Source organism: Bufo bufo, chromosome 3 (assembly GCF_905171765.1).
Source record: "Bufo bufo chromosome 3, aBufBuf1.1, whole genome shotgun sequence".
In the NCBI taxonomy this organism is placed as follows: Eukaryota; Metazoa; Chordata; class Amphibia; order Anura; family Bufonidae; genus Bufo; species Bufo bufo.
This window is the reverse complement of record NC_053391.1, coordinates 485,334,404-485,360,487: the sequence shown is the minus strand read 5'-3', so window position 1 is coordinate 485,360,487 and position 26,084 is coordinate 485,334,404. Positions and strand designations below refer to the sequence as shown.

Here is a 26,084-nt window from a genome sequence, read left to right as displayed (position 1 = left end):
GGGCACACTGCGCATGTGCATCCGCCCTTCATTCATTTCTATGGGGCCGCCGAAAATAACCAAGCATTGGCTCGGCTATTTCTGTCTGCCCCATAGAGATGAATGGGAGCAGTGGCTATCATGGGATAGCGCTTGGTGGTGGCCGCACCCATGGAAACACGGGGTCCTCCAGCTACCACCTTCCCTGCTCCGTTCTCGATATAGATGCAGGTCCCAGCTGTGGTCCTATATACACAGAGAGTGGGCTCTCTGAATAATTTCCTCTGGTGGGCCCAAGTCCAATGTTGCCTGTAATAAAATTGCTTATATAATTGCACCCTCAACCTCTATTTGATGGACATTTAGGCCTAAATCACAACTCAGTGTTTTGACCAAAAACTGATCAAAACTATGATATGTGAACTAAGCCTTAAAGGGGTTGTCTCACCTCAGCAAATGGTATTTATCATGTAGAGAAAGTTAATACAAGGCACTTACTAATGTATTGTGATTGTCCATATTGCCTCTTTTGATGGCTTGATTCATTTTTTCATCACATTATACAAGCACGGCCACCACTGATAGATTGCAGGGTGGTCATAACCCTGGAAACAAGCCATGTGTAATGTGATAGAAAAATGAATGAAGCCAGCAAAGGAGGCAATACAGTATAGACAATCACAATACATTAGGAAGTGCCTTGTATTAACTTTCTCTACATGATAAATGCCATTTGCTGAAGAGAGACAACCCCTTTTAAGGTTCTTTTACACAGACTGAAAATCAGGCAATCATTTGCAATGAACGAAAAGTTCCCAATAATTGCCTGATCGTCAGCAGGGATCAGGGCAGCAATCCCCCCCCCCCCCCCCCCCCTACACCCAATGTATAGGTACAAGTGATAATTTATCCCCCAAATCATTGTTCCTGGTGGCAGAAAACCATTTACAGATCACGATCTGTGAACAGGAACAATGATTTTAGGTGTCGGCAAAACGACAGGATCACCTGATGAACGAGTGTTTGGAGAGTTATCAGGAACAAGAGTTTATAACACTGCTCATCCCTGAAAAATGACCTGATTATCGGTCTGTGTAAAAGGACCTTTAGTTCAGCAGAAAGCAAATCGGGTTTCATAAGGCATATAAGACCTGAAGGGAGTTATATATCTTTTAAGCAGTTTTTCTACCTTTAAAGTTTGGGCAGCCATCTAAATATATTCTGTATGCTCTTGTGTAGAAACATGGGGGCTCAAAATGTGCATCTGTAAGGAGGTTACAACAGATTCATTCATTCATTCAGACATTCTTCAGCTAATCACTACCCACCTGAGAATAGGAGAATTCCAGCCCTGTAACGGAGAACACAACCTCCCCAGCAGTAAGGAGGAAATACTGAGGAATCTGCAGACCCATGTGTACTGAGTTGGCTTGAATATCCTCAATGTATTCAATGGACATTGATGATGCGCACTGTAATCAAAAGGAATCAAAATATAATTTTTTAATTACTGTATTTTATAGATTATAAGACCCATCTGACTACAGGATGGTTTAGACAACAGACAATAGGAAATTGTACTAATGTAACGTCCCTAGCGGAGGAGGGCAGCAGCTAACCCATGGTGGCAGCAAGAGGAGGCAGCGGGCAGGATGTAGGCCAGATGAATCAACCTCCAAGTTGGAGATCGGCCGTTGCGTCTTTTTTACACCCCCCAGTATGCCCACAAGCTGCAGGCCCCACTGACTCTAGGCTATAAAACGCCCTGCTCTTTTTAGCAAGATTTTTGGGGGCTAAAACAGGCATTTTATAGTATAAGATACATTCATTTTATACAGTTTTCTTATAATTCTGGGATTTTACAGACCCAGTATATTTTATACTATAGTTGATACCTCAAAAAGGCTGACCAAGATTGAGATTAAAAAAGATTCAACATCTTCTAAGTGCCTTAGAGGCTGCACAGATTTAACCCATTTTATGAAATTATATCAATTTTGGACAAGTATAGTGTCAATACGGAATTGTTTTTGTCTACAAGTGGACTCAGCAACTCAGCATCTCTAACCTGAAAGTAAATAAAAGATATAGATTGGGAACCCGTACCCCTCATAATGATCTTATCCAATTTATTTTGGCTTGCTTCCCCAGAGAGATTCCTTAGTCTGTCATTGAGGAACTTCCTGACCTGGGAATACCGGATACCTTGAAAGGTGCTAAGGTGATATTTATCCTTGACCTCTTGACAAGTCAACCACCTACACTCTGAACCATGTATCATATGTTGAGCTGTGAGAATCCTCTAGTCTCTCCATTCTCTAAAAAGGCTGTTAATCCTACCTTGCTCAAATTCTGGGTGTCCCCATAAAGGTAAGTATTTAAAAACCTGCTGGCATAAACGGAACACCCTCCTCAAAGTTCTCCATGCTACCCAGGTATGTCAAAAAAGAATCAACGTCCTGAACCGTAAGGGCAGAACCCACATCCCCTTATGTAGCAATGTATAAGGGTCCCAAAGGGAAAGAAGTCTTTCTCCAGCTTGTAATCTGAGTGATGGCTCAACTGGCGAACTCAATCAATGATATGTCTTAACAAACATGACAGGTTAAATTGTTGTATACCTGGTAAGTTCATTCTCCCCTTTAGCCAGAGGGCTATACGTGTTTTTGTTATAATTCTGGGGCACCTCCCCTGTCGAATAAAGTGTGACATTTTGCTGTTCAGCCCATTGATATCTACATGTTTCATCAGTAGAGGTAAGGTCTGAAGTGAGTACAGGAGTCTAGAAAAACACATCATTTTAAACAGATGAATTCTCCCCAAAAGTGACAAAGGTATATTCTGTCATTTACGTAGGTCCTGAATTATCTTATGTATTAGGGGGGTGTATTTAAGTCTGTATAAGGAGTCTGCCATGCGGCCCACCTTGAGGAGTGCACATTTGGCCATGTTAATTCTAAAACCAGAAAGCTCCCCAAAGGTACTAATGGGATTAAATACCGTCTGAAGCTCTTCTCCCGGACTCTCCATGAAAAGCAGGACGTCTTAAACTGAAAGAGCCACTTTCAGCTTAAGATCCCCCACCACAATACCTTCAAACTCCCCCAGAGCATTAAGATAAAGTGCCAGCAGCTCCACTGCCAAATTAAACAAAAGTGGGGACAGGGGACAGCACTGTCTGGTACCTCTGAAGAGCAAAAGGGTCTGACAGAAACCCCTGAGTGCTTATTCTCACTTGCGGGTTTTTATAAAGTTGTTGTAGATATGTCCTAAAAGAACCTACCATCCCCAGCTGGACCAGCACCCGTCCTAGCCATTCCCAATGCTTTTTCAGCATCCAGTGTGACCAGGGTGGGTGCAATGTTCCCAACTACTGTTCCCAACTACCCTCCGAACCCCCACATTTAACGCAACCAAAATCTTGCATATATTTGTAACCGCCGATCTCCCTTTCACAAAGCCCACGGGCTGATCAGATCTGGTAGAATCCAAGGCAGCCCAATCGCCATAAGCTTGAAAAAAATCGCCAAGTCTTGGTTAATAACAGAGATCGGACTGTAAGAGGCCGGATTATCTGGGGGCCAAGCCTCTTTCGGGAGCAATTTAATGTGTGCCATATTCATCTGGGGCAACAAGGATTCCTGTAAAATCGAATTGCCCACGCATGACAGGGGGCAGGGGAAATCTGTAGGCGGAGTACCTTGTAAAAAAAAAAACTGAATACCTATCAGGTCCTGGTGCCTTATCCCCAGGCAGTTGGGCAATAGTGCTCTAGATCAACAGCAAAAGAATCACAGGTGGCACTGCTGATGCGTGTTCACACTGGTGCGTGCCTGCACAAACCTCTCGATACCTCCAAACAAAAACCAACAAGGTGGTGCACAATCCAAAAGATAAAGTCATTAAATCTTGCAAACTGAGATGAAGAAAAAATAGGCAGCACTCACCAATGGTTCATTTGCTTCTTTATTTCAAGCAGACAAGTGCTTCATGCGGTAAGGTAGCAGTTAGCCAGATTCACATACCAGTGGCGACGGCCGTTTCGCACACGAGTGATCGTGCTTCCTCAGGCCACTACAGGTGCACGCCCATACGTGCTGACCTCTTATACCCCGGCATCAGGATGCCATGGTAACCCAAAACAACCAGGCGCCATGCACACAAGAGATCATTGATAAACATGTTACAACAAAGAGATACAATATTACAAAAACGCATTTAAATCATTGCGGTCATTCAGACCAAGCTGACCTGTTGCTCCTGTACAAATGATCCACTTTCCTTCTTTTTGCAAAAGGGTGCGGTGTCTGTCTCCTCCCTGAACTGGGTATGGGACAGTCTCTATCCCAGCAAACTGCAGTGCTTTCACATTACCTCCATGTACCTTTCTCACATGGTCAATTAGTCTGGTGCAACCTTTTCTCATCTTTATAGAGTTAAAATGTTCCCTGATCCTCTCAAATAAACATCTGATGGTCTTTCCACATAGAAGTGGCCACAATCACACATCAAAACATATACTACATAAGTACTTCTACAGTTTATGAAACTAGTGATCCTTTTTGTGATGGGACCTATTTTGACAATCTTTTTTTGGCAGTTATGTTCACATAGCGAACAACTGCCACATTTATAGTTACCAGCCGGCAACCTCTCCTGCAACCAATTAGTCTTTTTTTCTCCCAAAAATCTGCTTCTCACAATCCTATCTTTTATTGTGTGACTGCGTCTATACGTGACTAACGGTTTATCATCCACTATGCCTCTCAGACTCCCATCTTTTTTCAGGATATCCCAGTGCTTAAATATTGCTGTGCGTATAGAATTAGCCATTGGGCTAAATTTGAATGAAAATACACATCTCTTTTTGTTGTTATTTTTATTTTCCTGTTGCCCATTCCTACCAATCCCTCTTTTTCCTGCTAATAACTCATCTTGGGACAATTTCTCAACCTCTTTTATGTTCTCATCCAATAAATGTTCAGGATAGCCTCTCTGCAATAACCGTTCTTTCAAATGCAGTGCTTGTTTTATATATGCTTCATCTTTGCTATTTATGCGCCTCAACCTGATAAATTGCCCATAAGGCACCGATTTTTTTGACGGGATATGGATGGAAACTGCCGTGGTGTAGCAGAGAGTTGGTCGCCGTGGGCTTGCGATAGCCCTCCGTGACCAACTCTCCGCCACAAACCGCGACAGACACATCCAAAAATTCAAAACGTGGACCCCCGAAATTCATCGGGAATTTCATCGCCATACAATTCTCTTCATTGAGGTGCTGTACAAATTCCCTACACATGTTCTCTGTCCCGGACCAAACTATAAAAACATTGTCCACAAACCGTAGGAACATTTTTATGTACTGTAGGTAAGGATTACTGGTATTGAAAATACACTTATCTTCCAATCTAGCGAGGTACATATTCGCAAAAGTACAGGAGACAGGAGTCCCCATTACAGTACAGATTTTTTGTCTATACCAGTCCATTCCAAACCTAAAGACATTGTTCTCTAGAATAAACAACAACAGTGCTCTAGATCTCATCTGCCATAATGGGCACGTTAAGAGAGCTAAGTTGTTCAGAAGTCAGAGTGGACAAATCTAATCCCCGAAGAAAGTCGGCTCCCGTATCGCCTCCTCTGGTTTGCTGTATAAATGTGAATAGTACTCCTGAAAGATCTTACTGATTTCTGCCAGTTCCGACTCCAGAGTGCCATCAGGCCTCCGGAGCTGATAGAAGGGATGTGGGGGACGACGACCCTTAGCAAAATTTTCCATCAATCTCCCAGCCTTGTTTCCATATTTGTGGAGTTCTAATTCCCACTGGGATTTATGGATTTATAAAAACCCTCCCGCCTATCTGCTCATAAACCAAAATCACGTCTAGCTTGAATCCAGGTCGTTTTTTTCTGAGATGTGGGATTTTGCAAAAATACCCTATAAACCTCCTGCACTGGCTAACTGGTGTTAACATATTGAGCCTTAGTTGCTTTCTTTAGCCTGGCTAAGTGAGTTATCAGGTGGACCCGCAAAAAAAGCAGAGTAACAAAAGATTCATCCTTCAGTAAAAAGGAAAGGAAGCACTATATAAACTCTGTCTGCTGTCTGCTAGAGCCCACAAACCAATAGTCTATTCTAGACCAAGAGTCTTGCGCATGAGAGTAGTGGGTATACTCCTGGTCATCAGGGTGCAGGAGCCTCCATGAATTAATTAGCGAAGTATCCCTCAAAAAAATCAATCATGACCCCAGACCCAGGTCTTGTGGGTTCTGTTTTTCCACCGGCATGTTTGCGATCATCACAAGGGACTGACATCGCATTAAAATCTCCACCCACTCGTTTTTCTTCTATGAGATACTGCAGGAACCTATCTCTCAAGGATTCATAAAATGGCCTTTGTTCCGCATTCGGAGCATATACATTGTATAGACTTATATCCCAACTAGGACCTGATATATGTAAAACTATCACTCTCCTTTCATCATCTTTGTTCTGGGCCTGCACTTTGGGTGTAAAGTTTTTGTGTATGAGTATTTCCTTGGACTGCAGGTGATCCATACACCCCTCCCACCCATAGTTTAGCCATCCTATGGAAATCTTATTCCAGGAGGTGCGTTTCCTGCAAAAGAGTAATGTCAGCTCTTAGGCGCTTTAGATGTCTTAAGTAGAGTTGAGCGAACCCGAACTGTAAAGTTCGGGTTCGTACCGAACTTTAGGGTTTTCAGCACCCGGACCCGAACATTTACGTAAAAGTTCAGGTTCGGTGTTCGGCAATTTTTATGGCGCTTTTTGAAATCATACTACTTGCCCCAAAAGGCCATCACAGCCATGCCTACTCGTGGCATGGCTGTGATTGGCCAACTGCAGCATGTGACCCAGCCTCTATTTAAGCTGGAGTCACGTAGCGCCGCCCGTCACTCTGCTCGGATTAGTGTAGGGAGAGGCTGCAGTTGCTGTGAGGGAGAGATCAGGGAGAAATCTTATCAAGAACTGGTTTATGTACTCAGCGATCTACAGAAAAAGTGTTTTGTGGGTGCAGTGCACAATTTTTTTAAGCCTGCCCTGAGCCAACAACTGCTGAAAACAAACATTTTTTTCTTCAGTTAGTCAATATCAATACATGATCGGCAGCCATTTTATGCATTTCAGTGCACCAGCATAGGCTATCTGCAAGTCCAGAATTACAGCTTTGGCATACTGGGGTGAAAAAACCCTCTAATATACTGCACATCTGGGATTAGACAAGCATAAGTGACTGTCACATTTAGGACAGAAATACAGCTTTTTGGTTAGGGTGAAAAAATCCTCTAATATACTGCACATCTGGGATTACACGTGCATAAGTCACTGTCACATTTAGGCCATAAATACGGCTTTGGCATACTGGGGTGAATATTTTTTAGTGCCCTAAATTGAAAAAATTCTTATTTTCAATTGTCGGGTGACATTTTACCATTTTTGGCGTATACAAACCCCTGCTGTGCCTGGGTGACAGGGGCCTAAATCTCTCAAAATCATCTGTTCTATTGCTGGGTGACATGAACCTCCTTTTGCCGTGAATGAACCCCTGCTGTGCCTTGGTGACAGGGGCCTAAATCTCTCAAAATCCTCTGTTGTATTGCTGGGTGACATGAACCCCCTTTTGCCGTGAATGAACCCCTGCTGTGCCTGGGTGACTGGGGCCTAAATCTCTCAAAATGCTCTGTTTTATTGCTGGGTGACATGAACCCCCTTTTGCCGTGAATGAACCCCTGCTGTGCCTGGGTGACTGGGGCCTAAATCTCTCAAAATGCTCTGTTGTATTGCTGGGTGACAAGAACCCCCTTTTGCCGTGAATGAACCCCTGCTGTGCCTGGGTGACAGGGGCCTAAATCTCTCAAAATGCTCTGTTGTATTGCTGGGTGACATGAACCCCCTTTTGCCGTGGATGAACCCCTGCTGTGCCTGGGTGACAGGGCCCTAAATCTCTCAAAATCCTCTGTTGTATTGCTGGGTGACATGAACCCCCTTTTGCCGTGAATGAACTCCTGCTGTGCCTGTGTGACAGGGGCCTAAATCTCTCAAAATCCTCTGTTGTATTGCTGGGTGACATGAACCCCCTTTTGCCATGAATGAACCCCTGCTGTGCCTGAATGACAGGGGCCTAAATCTCTCAAAATCCTCAGTTGTATTGCTGGGTGACAGGAACCCCCTTTTGCCGTGAATGAACCCCTGCTGTGCCTGGGTGACTGGGGCCTAAATCTCTCAAAATCTTCTGTTCTATTGCTGGGTGACATGAACCCCCTTTTGCCATGAATGAACCCCTGCTCTGCATTGCTGACAGGGAACTAAATTTTGTGAAAACATCTGTTACTGATCGGAAGATGCGCGACTACAAGCGCACGCTGATGATAGCATTCCCACCTGACAGCGGGGGCACAGTGGAAGTACAAGGCGAAGGCAGAGGAGGAGGAAGAGGTCGCCAATGCAGCTAGGGCACCACCAGCACCTGAGAAGGCAGAGTTAGCATGGCCAAAATGTGGAAAAGCTTTGTCAGCCTTGGAGGTGCTGACCTGCCCTGCAGCCAGTGTATAGTGTGAACGTGTGTTTAGCACGGCAGAGAGCATTATCACAGGCCGCAGCCAATGTGGACAAGCTTACGTTTATTAAAATGAACCAGGCATGGATCCCACAGGACTTGTCCGTACCTTGTGCAGAATAGACATTTATACCAGCCTCAACCATCCATTCTTGTACTCAAGTGCACTTATTCTTTGTTTTATTTTGTTATATGTCCCAATATTTTGGGGGATACCCCAATTTAAAAATAAAAAATAACACAAATCAGTGTTGGCTACCTATTCCTCCTTCACTGTCGCTTCCACCTACAATGCCACGTCAACCTACACCGCCACATCCACCCATCCACCGCCTCCTCAACCTCCTACTCCTAGATCCAGATTGTTATTTTAAATTTTTCTGTATTTTATGTTATTTTAAGTCATTTCCCTTTCCACATTTGTTTGCAGAACAGTTGTCATGCTCTTAAGCACATTTTGATGCCTTTTGCAGCCCTCTAGCCCTTTCCAGGACTATTTTAGAGCGATTTTTGTGCCCAAAAATTCGGGTCCCCATTGACTTCAATGGGGTTCGGGTTCGGGGTCAAGTTCGGGTCCCAAACCCGAACTTTTTTTTCAAGTTCTGCCGAACCCGAACATCCAGGTGTCCGGTCAACTCTAGTCTTAAGATCATCATTCGCTTATGCGGGGAACGCAAGCTCTTAACGTTCCAGGTGACTATCTTCATCATTTAAAGCAACAAAACAGAACCAAATAGTCAGAAGGTACCCACAATGACACCTACACTTGTACACTTAGGCACTCCAACACCCTCGCTGTGTATCATGTGTAAGCTCAAAACTTTCAGCAGGACTAAACCATAAATAAATAACTAAAACAGAAAGAGATAATAAACCTTATGAAACTATCAGTAGTCCCAATGAGATGATAAAAAAACTTGCAGACTCCCATTCTTCTGGCATACCACGACACTCCACCACCTTCAGATCTAAGGGAGGAAACTTGAGGGAACCGCACCTCAGACACAACATACCGATCAGCAAGGAATAGCACAAAGTTCCTTAGCGCCAGTGTTGCCGTTGCTCTTTTACCACATCCACCACACGGCCTGAACTGCTAGATAAGGATCTGGGTGAGTTGCGTGAAGAATCTTTGGCATGGTTCTGTCTTCTGCATTTCCACCTCCTCAATCCGACAGATAAGTGCCTTGAGCAAAAAAGGCTTCAGCTTCAGAGGCTGACTCAAAAGACTTGATTATGCCATCTACACCCCGAACTCGCAGCACGGCTGGGTACATCTATTGGAATCTGATGTTTTGCTGATACAGAGAGGTGCAAAGGCCACTGAAGGCCCTGCGTTTTTTTGTCACCACAGCCGAATAGTCATTGAACAGCATAATTTTGTGGCCCTGAATAACCAAAAGATCTTTGCGTGCTCGATAAGCATGGATAATGTCCTCCTTGTCTGTGAAATCGAGGCATTTCATTATGACTTGCTGAGGTCTGGGGAGCCTATTAGTATTGTCTTTAGCCCCATCTGCATCAGTCAAATTAGGCCCCTATCGATGTGCCCTCTCCACTTTATGTGGTTCAGATAGCCCAAGGGCTCTAGGCAAGTCGGTTTCACATATGCGGCGAAGTGTCGATTCTGGCACCCTTTGGGCAAACCCACCAGGTGCAAATTTCTGCGGCATGAACAGTTTTCTAAATCGTCTATCTTGTCTTAAAGTGCCGCCACCGCTTGTCGTAAAGATGCTACTCTCGTATTAGTACCTCCCAGATCTTCATCTACACAAGAGGTTTGTTGTTCCAGCTTGTCAATGCGATATCTCTGCTGAGTAAAAGCCTCCTGCAACTCCTTGAGGAGCTGCAAGTAGCGTTTTGGTGTCCGCCACGAAAGCGGAATGGAGATGGAACGGAGGCAAACTGATGCATTCAGAGTGGATCCTTTTCCATTCAGAATGCATTAGAATGCAACTCCTTGAGCACTGACTGCACCATAGCTGAAAGTGAGGCCTTAAGATCCAGATCATTTGCGACTTCCACTGCCAAACGTTTAAGGTCAGTGGCATGAAAAGAGCTGGGCCCAAAGATGTATTCTTGGGAAGGAGCTGGCTGAAGGTCCAAGGGTGTGCCGACTGAAAAGGTTTTGGTGTGCTCAGACGCCATCTTGGACATGTTATCAGTCTGGCAAAGCTTTTGCCTGTTGACATCTCCCTGCTTCTTCCCACTGCACAATAAATACCTTTCCATGCACTTAAAAATGAACCATAGGGTACAGCCCACAAATGTTATTATAATTGAGCCCGTAGGCGATATATGGAGGGTGGTGTAGTTGAAAAGGACAGTGGAGCTCAGCTAGTCGCGTCATTCCATACCAGCGCTGGAACCGGAAGTTTCTGACAGATGCTCTTTAAGCAACAGCTGGTACATTGCATGCCTAAAATATTCTCATTTCTCAAAAAAATCTAAACATGTTGATATTTTTCATTTTCCAGTACAAGCATTCAATTGATACCTCATTAATACGATTATACTATATTGTAACACAGCATGCACCATTGCTACTATTACTAACCTCCGTAATAATTATTTTATAAGAGCTTCCAAAACCAAATTTCCTTGAATCCACAGAACAATTCCTGCCACTTGCAGTGAAACCTTCTATTTTTTTCCTGTAGAAGACCAAACAAAAGGATGAGAGTATATATCGTGTAGAGTAGTCATTTTACTAGACATAGAAATATGGCATTGTACCTCAGTGCAATTAATACCATAGGCATGAATTCATACCATGTGGAGACAATAGAAAGCACTATTTTCTAACATTATGACGGTAACAGATATGTTACTGTATTCTACTACAATATATACTCTGGTTCCCATGGACTTAAGTGGGAAGGGGAAGGGAACACCTATAGTGAAATGGGATCCATAACAACCTGCAGTCCATATGACATTGGGACAAGTTAATGACCAAATCAGGGATGTTATAACACCAAAGTCATGCTGAAGTTAACATTAATAGTAACACTATGGTTAGTACTGCATAGCGAGGAGGATTGTGTATACACAAGCCTGGGTGCCTTGGACGCCAGGTTTAATGCCAAGAAGTAGTTGCCTTTAACAGACAATTCATTGGATAGGAGCATTTATGTGTAATAAGTGCTCTTCTCCCATCATGGTGAATGGATAGGTCTGACGGCCATGGAAAATGACAGTTTAAAACCAGGCAAATATTCACTGTGCCAACAAAGATTACCATTCAACCACTGACTCACAAGGAATCAACACAGAGTATCAGAGATCAAAAACAAACCACTAGATCCACCTGAATAGAAAATAAACCAATTGGAAATAACCAGGCTGTATCACTGGGTCATTATACACTATACTCAACCTACTATTTTTAAGTCTATGGACACCTTTGGTGACATTTTTTGCCATTATTGCATTGTACTTATATTGGGCTAAAAAAAATCATTTCTAATTGGCCTTTAAAAATGTTCATCAGTTTGTCTACTTCAGCCTTCAGTTTTACTGCGTCTGTAGGTCGTTCCTTCTCGTTCTAAGTGAAACTTATCAAAGAGTTGCTCTAACAGCTTGATCTTTAGCCCTTTTTTCTTAGTTCCTTGACAGCTCATAAACACAAATTTAAGGTAAATTCTTATCAGTGTCATGAGAATATGGATAAAATGGGTGTTTATGGGCTGTCCAAGCAGCTCTCTGACAGTTGTTACTTAGAAGGAGAAGGAACAGTCTGCTGATGCAGTGACACTGAAGACAAACTGTTGAACTTTTATTTTTTTTAAACAACTGGAAAAATTATTTTAGCCCGAGATAAGTAGAATGCAATAACAAAACAATACTCCCAAATGTGTTCATAGCCTTTAAAGGGGTTTTCCGGGATTTGAATATTGATGAACTATCCTCAAGATAGGTCTTTAATATCAGATCAGCGTGGTTCTGATGCCCACTGATCAGCTGTTTGAAGAGGCCACAGAGGGCTGGGACCTCCTCATGGCTCACCAAGCAAAGTGCCATCCATTGGATAGTGGCTGTGCAGGTCATTCCCATTCACTTGAAAGAAACTGACTTGCGCCTAGGTCATGTGACCGACGAACTTGACATTACAGGTCTAAGAGGATGCGACGCTTACTGGAGCATATTTGCAATTTAGGGGGAAATGACATAAGCACTTACACTCCTAAGGTTAACATGGTATAATTTGAAAAGCTGAATGACAGAATGTCACCGACATCACTCCCGTCTACCTTCACGGTTATAGTTTCTTGTAGATTATTAATAAACCTAAAACAACAAATGTTAAATGAAATATTTATGTGTTGTCTCCACACACAATTACATATATACAATCATAATTCATATTAATCATCACTATTCAATTTGGAATTGCCCCCAACCCAAAATTGTCAATGTAGGGCACTTTTACTCTATCTATAAAGGAATTGGATTGTATGATTTGGTAATTTATACATTTTTAAGTAGAAGCAAAGAATCATTAAAAAAATAAACATACTTGACTGCGTTGGATCCTTGTTCGGGTTTCTTGCTGATGTCTTCATCCTAGCAAAAAAACAAAGAAAGAAAAAACACAGATGTTCATTATTTTACGTTATAACGACATACATCTTAATACCATATTATTAAATTACAAGTAATGTGCACTGATTCTCACCCAGTAGAGCCCACTAGGTTACACTGGGGTCAGTTGGCGATCTCTTGTGGTTTCCATGGTTTTACAGCAAGAACATGCATGATTACGCCGTTTAGGACCTCTCCATAAGGAGATATACAGTAGTATCCCCCAAATCCTGAACACTGATGGTATTGCTGACAGGATCTGTGAGATCAGCCAACAAACGCAGGTGTGAACCCAGCCTAAAATTCTATAACTACCCCTGACATAAGAACACAATTCTGTGTGTGACTTTTTACATCCATAACGGCATTTAATAGGATAAAAACATTTGTATGCCCCATGATCCTAAACTGGGTTTACTGTATATTCAACTATGTAACTGTTATACAGACTTTGTAATTTTTCTTTTACAGACGCATATACTAAACGTACAGATATAAGCATACTATATCCTTTATGATGAATCTTTTATCTTTTTCTTAATGTGAGAGATACTATGTGATTTAGAGCATTTTATCTGTTGTGTTCAGATTTCCCAAAACATACTAACCATTGGCCTTTCTGTAGGAGCGGTACAATACAAGATATTTTATAGATTTTTGTATAAAACACTGCCATTGTTCTCAATGAGTAGATTTTTCAATTACTCACCATTACTGCTTCCACACCGTTTATATTTCTAACAATCCACGTGTATCGAGTTTTACCAGAAAGGCCATTTTGTGAAACATCTTTTGATATGTTTCCATAGGTAAAATTAACGGCACTGTTGAGTGGAAGAATTTCGTATTCACTTGCCTAAATACCAATAAAAATATTCACAAAGAAAAAAAAAATTTTGTTTTTAACATTAACACTAATGTTTGGTAGAGATCATTTAGGCAGAAATCAGTTTTGATGAAGTTTTTGAGCCAAACACAGTAGTGGATACGAAAAGTACTGTCGTAATCTTTACCTAGGTGACACCTGCTTATAAAGATAAATTCAGATATTTTTTCAGGTGATTTATGGACAAAAAACCAACAAGAACAACTTATGAGTTAAGGAAGCCTAGAGATAAGCTGTATAATTTCAGACCAATCTGACAAGAACTGATATCCCAATCCAAACCAGGAGTCATTTCCTGTCTGTTTAAATCTGTAAAACAAGGAGCAGACAGTTATTGGTCCCCCCTTAATTTTATAAAAGAACCAATCAAAACAGTGTGTCCTTTGCACTGTGGAGTGATTAGTGCACCGGTCAAAAGTGTAAAGTGGGTAGAGATAACAGTCGCATCCAGGACCTGGTGGATGGGGGGACCCAAAGGTCCCCTCATGCCATATAATAAGAACCAGTTTTATCAAAGGCATATGGGAAGGGGGGGGGGCTGTCATAGATGTTACAGTGGGGTCCAGGAGATTTGAAATATGCCTCTGCACTCCACCTGTAAAACATGAACCTGAAGCACAACTGAATGGTAAATTAGAACCAGGATATTTCAGCATCTTTAGTTTCAATGCAATTGAGTCAAAGGTATATTGACTTAGATCAGATCGCACTTTTGGCATACTGTACATCTAGCTCATTAAATTGTATTTCTGTATAGGTTTGCTGTGCTATGCTTTTTGCATAACTCAGATTCACTGCTACAGGAGTTACAGAAAAAGTGGAGCGCAGGCTTCTTGACCATTTCCGTAATTTCTCCCTACCCCTGGCTGGTGCTTACTCTGGTTATTCCTTCACAGCCATAAAAGACTGAGGTAGGAATAACCCTTTAATGTGTAGTTCCTCTAATCTCCGTGTTCTCTGATTGTGATTACTGTTGGCCACTAATATATTAATCGCGAATGTCGGCACTTCGATAATTCACAAATATTTTGAATATAGCGATATATATTAGTATTTTCGAATATTCTAGATTTTTTTTCATCTGAACCCATGATCCCTCCCTGCTTCTTGCTTGTGGGCCAATGAGAAGGCTGCAATGTCTTTGTCTGAGCTTAGCAACATCCCGAGCAACCAATAGGAAAGTTCCCTACCCCTTACTATATAAGAACCTCCCCAGCAGTCATTTTCTACAGTTTCTTAAAGTTCTGAGAGAGAGATAGTCAGTGTCATTGCTGTGTTCTGTGCTTTTCACTCATTACATTAGATAGATAGATAGTTAGATATCTTATATATATATAATACAGATAGTTAGTGGGAGATAGTCAGTGTAGGTTAGATAGTGATATAGTGTAGCTGATTCTGCTGTCCATGCATACATGCTACATACATAGTGCTGTGATGTCACAACAATACTTAGTGCACCAATCAGTAATATGTAGTCAGACCTGCCAAAATGTATAGTTTCACGTATTGAGCCATAATATTCGAATCATTAGTGCCGATTAGCGCAATTGAGAATATATTGGAACACTCTATCTGCATATAAAGCTATTGTAATGTTCTGCCATGCCAACCATTTTATCCATTCTCAGGAAACTTATAGCAGCTTACGGAAATATTACATTGCCGATTTTCGCAATCAAGAAAATAATCGCGAATTCGCGAATATATGATTAATATTCTACAAAATATTCACAAAATATTGCGAATTTGAATATTGCCCCTGCCGCTCATCACTAATTGTGATGTGTAAATTACCTGTACCTCCTTCTAGATCAGGGATCAGCAACCTCCGGCACTCCAGCTGTTCTGAAACTACAACTCCCAGAAACCTCCTTTCATTTCTATGGGAGTTACAAGAACAGACAAGTAAGTGGGCATACTGGGAGTTGTAGTTTCACAGAAGCTGGAGTGCCGAAGGTTGCTTATCCCTGTTCTAGATGATAGAGGTAATGGTTACTTTTTGTCCCAAGTAAAACCAGTTGATCTTCCCGCAATGTCTGAATGCTGGTGCTTCTGCTGAAAGCTAATATCTGCAACATACCATAGGGAACACTATGATGATTGCTATCTATAAAACTTGATTTAATACAACTTGGACATCTCCTTTAAAACTACAGAGCTGAGCTAAGGACTGAGGACCCTTCAAACTTTATAATTTTTTTGTCTCAAAGTAATCACTAAATGAGTAGACACTCTGCATTACCTTGAAAGAGGTCAATGACGAAGACGGTAATTGACTATCTTTAAATGAAAGTGTAAGGTTGTCTGCATCTAAGTTTATGGCTCTGACTTGTATATGACTGCTGTCTGGGAATGTTGGCAGAGTTTTCTGTAAATCAAAGAGAAAATTCAGAAACAGAACAAATATTAATATAAAACATTAATTCATAGAAATAATAACAATGGATTGACACAGGTTATCAACCAAGGCTGTGTACACATAGACCTCTGTCTCAGATTCCATCACACTTAGTGGAGAAAGTACAGTAGCATTGCATGCAGTTATATTTGTATCTGTTAAACCCGCAGAGACCTTGGCAGAACCGATAGACCCATGATAAGTCATGGGAGTCCGTTAGGAGCTACAGTACCGCCGTCTGTTATGCAGTGGGTCAGCACAGCATTGTAGCTTCCATTATAACCTGAACCACAGCTCTGTTCAAACTGGTGTTGGAACAGTCATTTTTACAATATCCATGATGACCATGACAGAACCATTCTGCTTCATCATGATCCACTAAGAAAACAACTTAGATGGGATGATGGAATATGAATGTGGAACATAGGTGTAGGCTAGCATTCTATTGCACTAGTCTGTAAAAAAAAACTGTAATACAAGTCACTTACCAATGTCCATTCTTCATCAATAATGCCTCCGGTCCTTGTTATTGATAATTTTGCTTGTTTTTAAAAACTGCTCATCTGCAGGGGTTATGGCGGGCTTGCCCATTGAAACTAAGGATGCCAACCTTTTTCTGGTAGGGGGATAGCGGGAGCGAGCGCACATAGACTCACATGCATGTGCAGTTGCTCTCATTCCCGGCTACCTCATATTGCCTCTTAGTAGCTCCCATTTACAGCCACTTTGTATGACCTCTAGTTTTTAGTATAGAATAGATACTATCCCAACAGAGGCCACCAGAGCATCGCACGTGGAGCAGTGGGGGATTTATTGGGTAAGTAAATGTGCATTTTGGTACTTTATGGCAATTTCTGCAACTTTTTTCACTCTTTGACAACTTCTCTCATTTTATATAAACTGGAATACTTCTCTTCATAAACTCATCTTACCTTCACTCTTATCAGTTATGTCAGATGGAAACATTTTCCCTCAAACCCTCTTCTGTACTTTACACATGATGAATGTCTGATATTCTTCATAATATTCTATCCTGATTTCATTTCTGTCCAAGATTTTAGTTTCAGAACTGATAATACTTACATCAATTTCTAACTGTATAACAGCAGCAACAACAAATGCCATGGCAGCGAAGAACATGCCCACAGTGATCCTTTTCAGGGGTCTGCAGGTGCGAAATAAACATTTCAGGAAGCGGTATGAGAGAAGCGTAGCCTGACTGCCATATGTTCTGCACACGGGCTCCCAAAATCTGCAGCCATCCACCATTGTATACTACCTCTTTTGCTCAGTACACCGTCCAAAGATCATCCACTTTTTTTTGGGTAAAATTTTTATGTATTCTTTTTTACACTGTTTGGTTTACATATAGAATGGTACAATTGCAGCAATAACAATATGTACTGTATCTTTTCATGTTTTACATACTATTTAGAAATATGTTTTATGGATAAAAATATTGCCACAATCCATTGTATTTATTCCCATCAAAAAACAGATGGGAACAGTTTTAATAGTGGGATGAGTTATAATTTTGGGGTGCATATAAATTCTTGATGTCCTGTTTGGGGGAAATAAACTGAAAATGTGTCATTATTTGGGGAAGGGGCAATGTTATACCATGCAGTATAAATCATTTGGTAACATTATTCTACAGGTTGTTCCTATTGCAGTGAAACAGTAAAATATTTTACTATTTTGAGAATTTTATTTTACTGAAATAAGGTATCTTGTTTAAGGGAGGACTTTAATATTCTTAAGCTTTATTAAAGGGAATCACCAGCAACCTCCGTATACAGTTGTTTGCATAGACACATGGCTGTGGTTCACCGGATTAAAACACAGTTTTTCTTTTGTTGATCTGAGGCTTCAGTCCTGAGTTATGATACTCATTCGTAATATGCTAATTTGGCCTTTGGTGCAATTAAGGTATCACTGTTGCTCTTGTTGCACCCAAGCTCCACTTTTTTCTGTGGCCAGCCCCTCCATCACTGCTTTGCCACTACCTGGCCCTGTCAATAAAGCAGCAAGGGAGGGGTTAACCAGCCTGGGTGCAACAAGACCAATGCTGATGCCCTGATTGCACCAAAAGCCTAATTTGCATACTAAGAAAAATCATAATCAATCATAAAATAAAATGTTTTTATCAAATGAACTACAGCTACGTGTCTATGAAAACAGTTTGATAGGGAGCTTGCTGGTGACAGATTCCCTTTAAACTTAATTTTACATTTTGTAAGTTTCACTTAGAGGATTTTTGATCCCTTGATTACTTAGGTTATGCTTTACGCATACTTATAATTCCAAAGCATTAAGCCTGTACTAGACAGGCAGATTGCTGGGAGGGAAGCGTTTTGCTAGCCGCTATTATGTGCAGTGATTTCCTCTGCAGCATGGGGAGGAGCGATCACTATGCCAAAAATTAACTTGCCGGCGGCAGCTTGCTATCATACAGCACGATCTGCGTCCAACAAGCGCTGATTTTAAAGCATGCTTTAAGCATCAGGCAATCTCCAGCAGTATTACACTGCAAGATGATCGCTAATGAGCATTCATGTGAACGCTCGTTAGCGATTATCGGCCGAAATATCGGCCAGTGTACCATAATACGGCCTGTATTGTCTGTTAGTGTATCACTGACAGGCAATCTTATAGGCCATGCAGATGCCTATGGCTTACCAAGGAATTTTTGTTAGTCCTCCATCTACCATGGTACCCTATAGTTACTTGCAAATGCCCCCTCCATCTGTCAAGCTCCTTAGATGTGGCGGTTGCTATTGACTGCTAGAATCTAAGGGGTTAAATGACCAGGATCAAAGGTGTCAATCACAGTTGGATTTCCGCTATTAATCATGTGAACACAGCTCCTGTGTTCATCCTGGCTTAAGTATATGTAATTTATACTGTGATGCACATATTGAGCATCAAAGGGTAGAAATAACCTAATATTTTGTGTATACAAATCTACGGAGACCTACAGCTGAAACTCCAAAAATTTGAATATTGTGCAAAGTTCATTTATTTCAGTAATGTGACTTAAAAGGTGAAACTAACATATGACATAGACTCATTACATGCAAAGTGACATATTTCAAGCCTTTATTTGTTACAATTTGGATGATTATGGCTTACAGCTTATGAAACCCCAAAGTCACAATTTTGAGGTACCCTTTGCTCAGGGGGTATGGATTAATTAGCTGACTAGAGTGTGACACTTTGAGCCTAGAAAATTGAACCTTTTCACAAAATTCAAATTTTAAGCTGCATTAATGCAATTCCTTATAATTTGCTTTACTGAAATAAATGGACTTTTGCACAATATAAAAAAATTTCAAGTTTCACCTGTATGTATCTCTATGATTACATACTGCAAATAAACCCTGTATTTAGTCTGATCCTATTGATATCCTGAGAAAAGGACAGAGGGAGAAGAGTAACACACGACTGCATGAACTAACTTTATACAGATTTTTGTAATGGTCTGTAGCCATGCAACACATACATCCACATAGAAGCTGTATATAGGCTTTCTTAAGTTAAGACTGTCTTTAAAGCGGATTCATTGTCCAGATGCTTTCATTCTGTATAAATGACTGTAAAATATCCCTAGTTTAATAATATAGATTTTTAACTTTCTATTGCCATACTTACGAAAAATTTAGCTTGCATTTCTTAATAAGGGGATAGATCACTAAGTCAACCACCGGCACAAGAACAATAATTAATATTGGATTAACAGTCTGCAATAAAAAGTGAATATTAAGAATTTAAGAATCTGTAATAAAAAAAAAAAACAACAACAAAAAAAACAACAACACAATAAAATTTTCACTTACCTGCATCTGATCTGGCTGTATCTGAATAGTTCCCTGAGAAAATAAATAATACCAGATAAATATTTAAAGAAATATTCAGTGAGCCATGTCCTCTTCCTTACTATCCTGTATCTGGCTGTAAGACAACTAGATGGAGCAGGAGCCCCCCTTATGCCCTGTCTGCAGTAGTATACAAGATTATGCCCTACCCTTTGCTGTTCTGCAGCCAAAAATTGAACAAATCAGTAGGAAATTAATCCCTGTGTTTTATGCAGTATGTTTTTATTTTTATGCTTTACAAAGCCCTGTTTTTTTCAAGAATATACAGAAAATCCTGCACACTAACTTCAAGCTTTAGTTTTCCTTTAAAATAGATATACCAGGTAGAGATGATGATTGAATTGAGCCAAAGGGGTTGGCAATAATGTGGTGACAGAATCTGTTGAGGATTTTTGTTTGTTAATATTTATATTAGTACTCAACCTATATGCAGTCAGTATCTTCCAGTAGATGTTCTACATCTTCACCAGCAGTCAGAGTTATTGTTATTGTTGTACTGGTTAAACACAGAAATGTGCTCATCTTGACCTTCTTTATATCCATCCATTCCCCTGTCTTGTTTAATAGTACAGCAATGGTACTTCTACCTACTAAATGTATTATTTTTCTTTTTAAGGCCACACGTGTATGTATATATATATATATATATATATATATATATATACACACACATTTATACATTTAGGTTATCAGCATTTTCTAAATTACTTACAAAATTTCCGTCCATAGTGGTAGCTTGCAGAGTCCATCTTGAACCCTTAAATAAAAATGTGATAAACAAAACTTTATTATTCCTTTCAAAATATTGATGCAGCTTACAGGGGTTGTACAAGAAAAAAATGGATCGTCCTTCACTCACTGCGCATGTGCCGAACACTGAACGGTGCGGCGCATGCGCGAGATACATGGCAGACAGCCTGGCCCTGTCAATCAAGTGCAGTGGGGCGCGTCCAGAGGTGGGAGAATGGAGCTTCTAGGAGCAGGGGCCACGTCCCCCCTGCTCCTAGAGGCTAATTAGCATGTTATAAAAGTTAGATTTTCGGCGTAACGAGGGCATAGATACAAGTAGGAATAGGCTAGTTAGGTTCAGCTGACATTAGCACATGTTAATTCTGATGACAGAAACCCTTTAAACTATGTAACAAGAGTAATGGTACTTTCACACTTGCGGCAGAGGATTACGGACGCAAATGGATGCATTTGTGAGACGGATCCGGATGCGAATCTGCCTCACAAATGCATTGCAATACCATAGCCGTCTTTCCGGTTGTCATATGGAAAAACGTATCCAGTATTTATCTTTTTCTCATTCTTAAAGGTCTGCGCATGCGCAGACTGCAAAACCAGGCCCGCTTTGCCGGAACACTTGGGGGCCGGATCCGGTATTAATGCATTTCAATGGTAATTAATGCCGGATCTGGCATTCCAGCAAGTGTTCAGGATTTTTGGCTGGAGAGAAAACTGCAGCATGCTGCGGTATTTTCTCTAGCCCAAAAACGTAAGAGGGACTGAATTGATGCATCCTGATGCATCCTAAATGGATTGCTCTCCATTCAGAATGCATTAGGGTAAAACTGATCAGTTCTTTTCCGGTATTGAGCCCCTGTGACTGAACTAAATACTGGAAAAGAAAAACGCTAGTGTGAAAGTACCCTAACTTGTTTTTTTTATTTATATTCTACATAAGATTAAAACTAAATGTATTCCCATCCACAGATTACCTGTTGATCAAAAAGTGCCCAGAACATTGGCAGAGGAATGTAAAGGAACAAGACCTTTAGAACCATCTTAATTTGGGCAATGAGTAGATCCTAATAGAAAGAAAAAAAAATTACATCATATAATTCAAATATTATATAGTGCAAAATTGTGTACAGACATATATGTGTACATTAGCCATTATAGTAAGCAAAGTGTAAGGATACATAGAGGTGTTCATAATGTGAAATTGATGCAGTAATCATTAAATAAAGATGACTATGCAAAAATGTATAATATAATTAAATAATATAATTCCTTGAAGAACTGTAAAATTGTAGGACTTGCATTTACATTTTTCTCTCAAGTGGAAAGCATTTTAATGAATAAATTGCAATAAGAAAATGTTGCCCTCAACCTCCCCCTCCCCAATTTAATCCGTCTTCTATGGCAGCAAAAGTGGAAAAGGTGCTTCACAGGTATGGCGCTCATTCTGAGCACCAAATTTCTCAATATAGTTACATAAGACAGGTAGTATAAATACGCTGATAAATCTGATTCTCTTCTATTACAAAGCTGTTTGCCGGCAGCCCCCATTAGGGGGAGCGTAGTAGGAATTTCTATAATTACTATGGGTGAGAAAATCCGTACAGCATTAAAATGAAGTTGGGGAATGAATTGACTTCGTATCTTCGATCCAAAGCGCGATTCGTTCACCCCTGTTGTGGAAATTTTATTATGCGGACATTTTACTTTAGGATGTGTGTGTGTTTTTAGAGTTTGTCATCTGTCTCCCTGTGTCTGATTTAGCCAAGGAGCGCTCTAGCAGAGGGTACTTTGGCTGAATCGGGACCAGTGGCAAAACCGTCAGTATGAAAACCTTCTCATTGGCTTGGAGACATATCTGCTTTTAAGACATGCATATCTGCCTTGTCGGTATACTAGTACCGTATGCTGACAATAGCTGTAGCAATGTCTCGCAGATAATTTCAAACCTATGGGAACCAGTAGAATGATCTTTATTAGATACTGATCACCTTTGAGCAGTATTGAATAAGGTCCATGCTGACAGTGATGGGGGGTGGGCGGCCACCTGGCTGATCAGACAATGGACATGACTCATCCTTCCTTATACAGGGATGGGGCGTGTGCATTGTTTGCTTAGCCACATTGATTGCCCCGCCCTGTCCTTTGACATCACTTCCTGCATGTTATAACTTCCTGTATCCTTGTCTTGGGCCAGCCCCTTTTACACCTTTTGTTAGTAAATAAAAGGTGAGCAGACTGAGCTGGGCGGGAGAATTGCTCAGAATTTTCAACCAAGATGGTAACATTGGTGTCTCTCTCTGACTGGGGCTGAGAGAAGGGATTCACCTTTTTCCTTACACAAACTTTGATGCGAGTGGATTACAACTATTATTATTTACCACAACACCCCTAATAATTACCATTGATCTCTTTGCATTGAGCTCCACTTAGTGCACAACATTGGGTTACGAACCAGATGTCTAGCTACAGGTGTTCTATTGCCCTCACGTCACCGCTCCCAACATCATGGTAGACGGCAATGAAGGCTGGAATGGAGGTCTATTCTCTTGAGTGGTTATTCCCAATTTGTCACGTACAAAGATAACCAGAGATTAGTCTGGAGACCACATGCGAAATGCCAAGAAGAGATTATGGTGTGGAGTGACATAATATACGGTACCCAGACGCCTCTAGTCTTAGGTACATTAACATCTTGGCATTACATTGGTTTATTCATGGAACCAGTGGTATAGTTATTTCTCCAAAGTGTCCCAGGAGCTGTTTTTCAACTGGACAATGCCAGGCCACTTGTTGCTTGTGCTACTGTGGGCAGCCTGTGTGGCCTAAACGTGCTACCATGGCCTGCAGTGTCCCCGGACTTGTCTCTCATCAAGTACATCTGGGACATCATTCGACAATTGCAAAGGCAGCTTCCGGCAACAGATGTTGATAATTTGCAAGCCCTAATGTATTCAGCGTGGCCAATCATTCCTCAGATACCCATTAATAACCTCAATAATAACAGGCCAAGCCATGTAACTTAGTTGGTCTTAACACCCCTGTGCTGTCGGTGGATGTGCCAAAGGTATGTAGAGGCACAGGCCTCTACATAACTTTGGCGCTTGGTGCCATGGGCCGTACGACGTGCTGGCATAGAAAATGATGATTGAGACAGGCCCACACCACGCCCCTTTTTCCACCACCTCGGAAAGTGGCGTAAGAGGAGATAAGTCACATATTTTGCTGCAAAGCACCTTTGCATCAAAATCTGAGATAAAAGTACGACAAAAAGTGGCACAAGAACAATGATAAATTACCCCCCCTTGTTTCCATTTTTTTTATCATTTGCATATCATTAACATGTCTATGGATCTTGTGATTTTTATAATTCCATGACTTTTCCTTCTTGGTGTTGCAATTTCAATGTTGAGGAGTGTATTTTCTGTTATTATAATTTGTAGCATATTTTTTCACAGTGATGAGAGTGTAGCATAACAACTGAAAATTGCTACTTTATTGTGACAATGGTATATGGCTCATTTTATCTATCACTTCTTCTTCAGAGTATGACGTCAAAAGATATCGGAAAACCTTGTCTTATATTGCCTCTAACCCAATAAAAAAAAAATTCTGTATTCAGCTATCTTCATCACTCCTATAGGCTTTGAATAGTGCAGCAGTGCACATGCTTATGGGCCTATTTAAACTAGAAGACTCGGGACCCCCATTCATCTTGTAGGGGTGCCAGAGGTGGGGCCCCCAGCCATCAGACATTTATCACCTATCATGTAGGATATCCTGAGGTAATTGACTTCTTAAAATTCTGTTTAGGCCTCATGCACACGATCGTTGTGTGCATCCGCGTCCGTTCCGTCATTTTTCACAGTTTAGCGGAGGTCCCATTCATTTCTATTGAGCTGTGAAAAAAACTGATAGTCCTCCGTTTTTTCTCCGCGTCTGTGATCTGTGATTCCAGTCCGTCAAAAAAATATAACCTGTCCTATTCTTGTCAGTGGAAAACAGAGGACGGACCCATTCAAGTCAATGGGTCCGTCAAAAAAACCAGATGCACAACTGGTATGTCATCCGTGTCCGCGTCCGTTTTTTTTCTACAAGACCTTGGTGCAATAAAATTACACTTTTCATTAACCTTCCTTTTTTTCCCCCTGTCAGACAAAAAAAAAAGGAAGACACAAGGAAACACAACTGAAGCAAAATTGGACACGGACCACTGAAGCCAAATCACTGACAGTGAAAAAACACTGTCGTGTGCATGAGGCCTTAGGGAGATGTCTGTGTTTTTCACTTGATAAGGGATCATGCACAGGAAAGTATTTTCTTTCAGTGTCTGTTCTGTTTTTTTTTTTTTTATTTCAAACTGAATGCGGAACCATTCATTTCAATGGGTGGGCAAAAAAATGGAAGCTTTCCATTTCCGTATGTCTGTTCCGCAAAAAAATTTAAAATGTCCTATTATTGTTCGCATTACGGAAAAGGATAGCACTGTTCTATCAGGGGCCAGCTGTTCCGTTCCGCAAAATATGGAATACACACGGATTTCATCCGTAAATGCGGATCCGTGTTTTGTGGACCACAAAATACATACGGTCGTGTGCATGAGCCCTAAGTATTATGCCTCCCTACGCCATGCTAAGCTCCCATCTTCTTCTTTACACATTTTTTAATAATTCTGGTCCTTTTAGAATTGGTGGCTTGTAGGTCACATCATTCAGTACATGTGTCTGTGTCTGTGAATGGATTAAACACATACAAGCATACACTGATAACACAATTAATATCATACTTGTCGCTTACATCATACTTTTCTTTTGCCCAGTCCATCCAATGCTCCCTCTTAGGAATTGATTTACTACGATTTCTGTATCTGTTGCTGATAGCAAACTGTCAATAAATGACACAAAATACATCGTGTTACGCTCAGATCAGTATGAAATATATCTAATAATATATTAATAATATATATAACTATATTTATAAATATAAATATAAATATCATTTATGTTTTTTCAGGTATTTACATTTTATTCAAT

The 26,084-nt window shown here is 40.9% G+C and overlaps 1 protein-coding gene across 2 annotated transcripts in view; it reads right to left on the bottom strand.

The window, feature by feature from the left end:
* The window catches only part of SLC15A1 (solute carrier family 15 member 1), a 126,817-nt gene that overhangs the window by 10,122 nt on the left and 90,611 nt on the right, over positions 1–26,084 (bottom strand). For both annotated transcript variants that reach the window (XM_040421996.1, XM_040421998.1), the window contains exons 11-22: positions 25,849–25,935; positions 22,029–22,118; positions 21,020–21,064; positions 20,269–20,301; positions 20,084–20,172; positions 17,516–17,597; positions 16,277–16,402; positions 13,855–14,001; positions 13,081–13,127; positions 12,744–12,851; positions 11,119–11,215; positions 1,308–1,451 (exon numbers count right to left, since the gene is read on the bottom strand). In XM_040421996.1, coding sequence (XP_040277930.1) covers positions 1,308–1,451; positions 11,119–11,215; positions 12,744–12,851; positions 13,081–13,127; positions 13,855–14,001; positions 16,277–16,402; positions 17,516–17,597; positions 20,084–20,172; positions 20,269–20,301; positions 21,020–21,064; positions 22,029–22,118; positions 25,849–25,935 — 1,095 coding nt within the window. The remainder of the gene's footprint in view (positions 1–1,307; positions 1,452–11,118; positions 11,216–12,743; positions 12,852–13,080; positions 13,128–13,854; positions 14,002–16,276; positions 16,403–17,515; positions 17,598–20,083; positions 20,173–20,268; positions 20,302–21,019; positions 21,065–22,028; positions 22,119–25,848; positions 25,936–26,084) is intronic.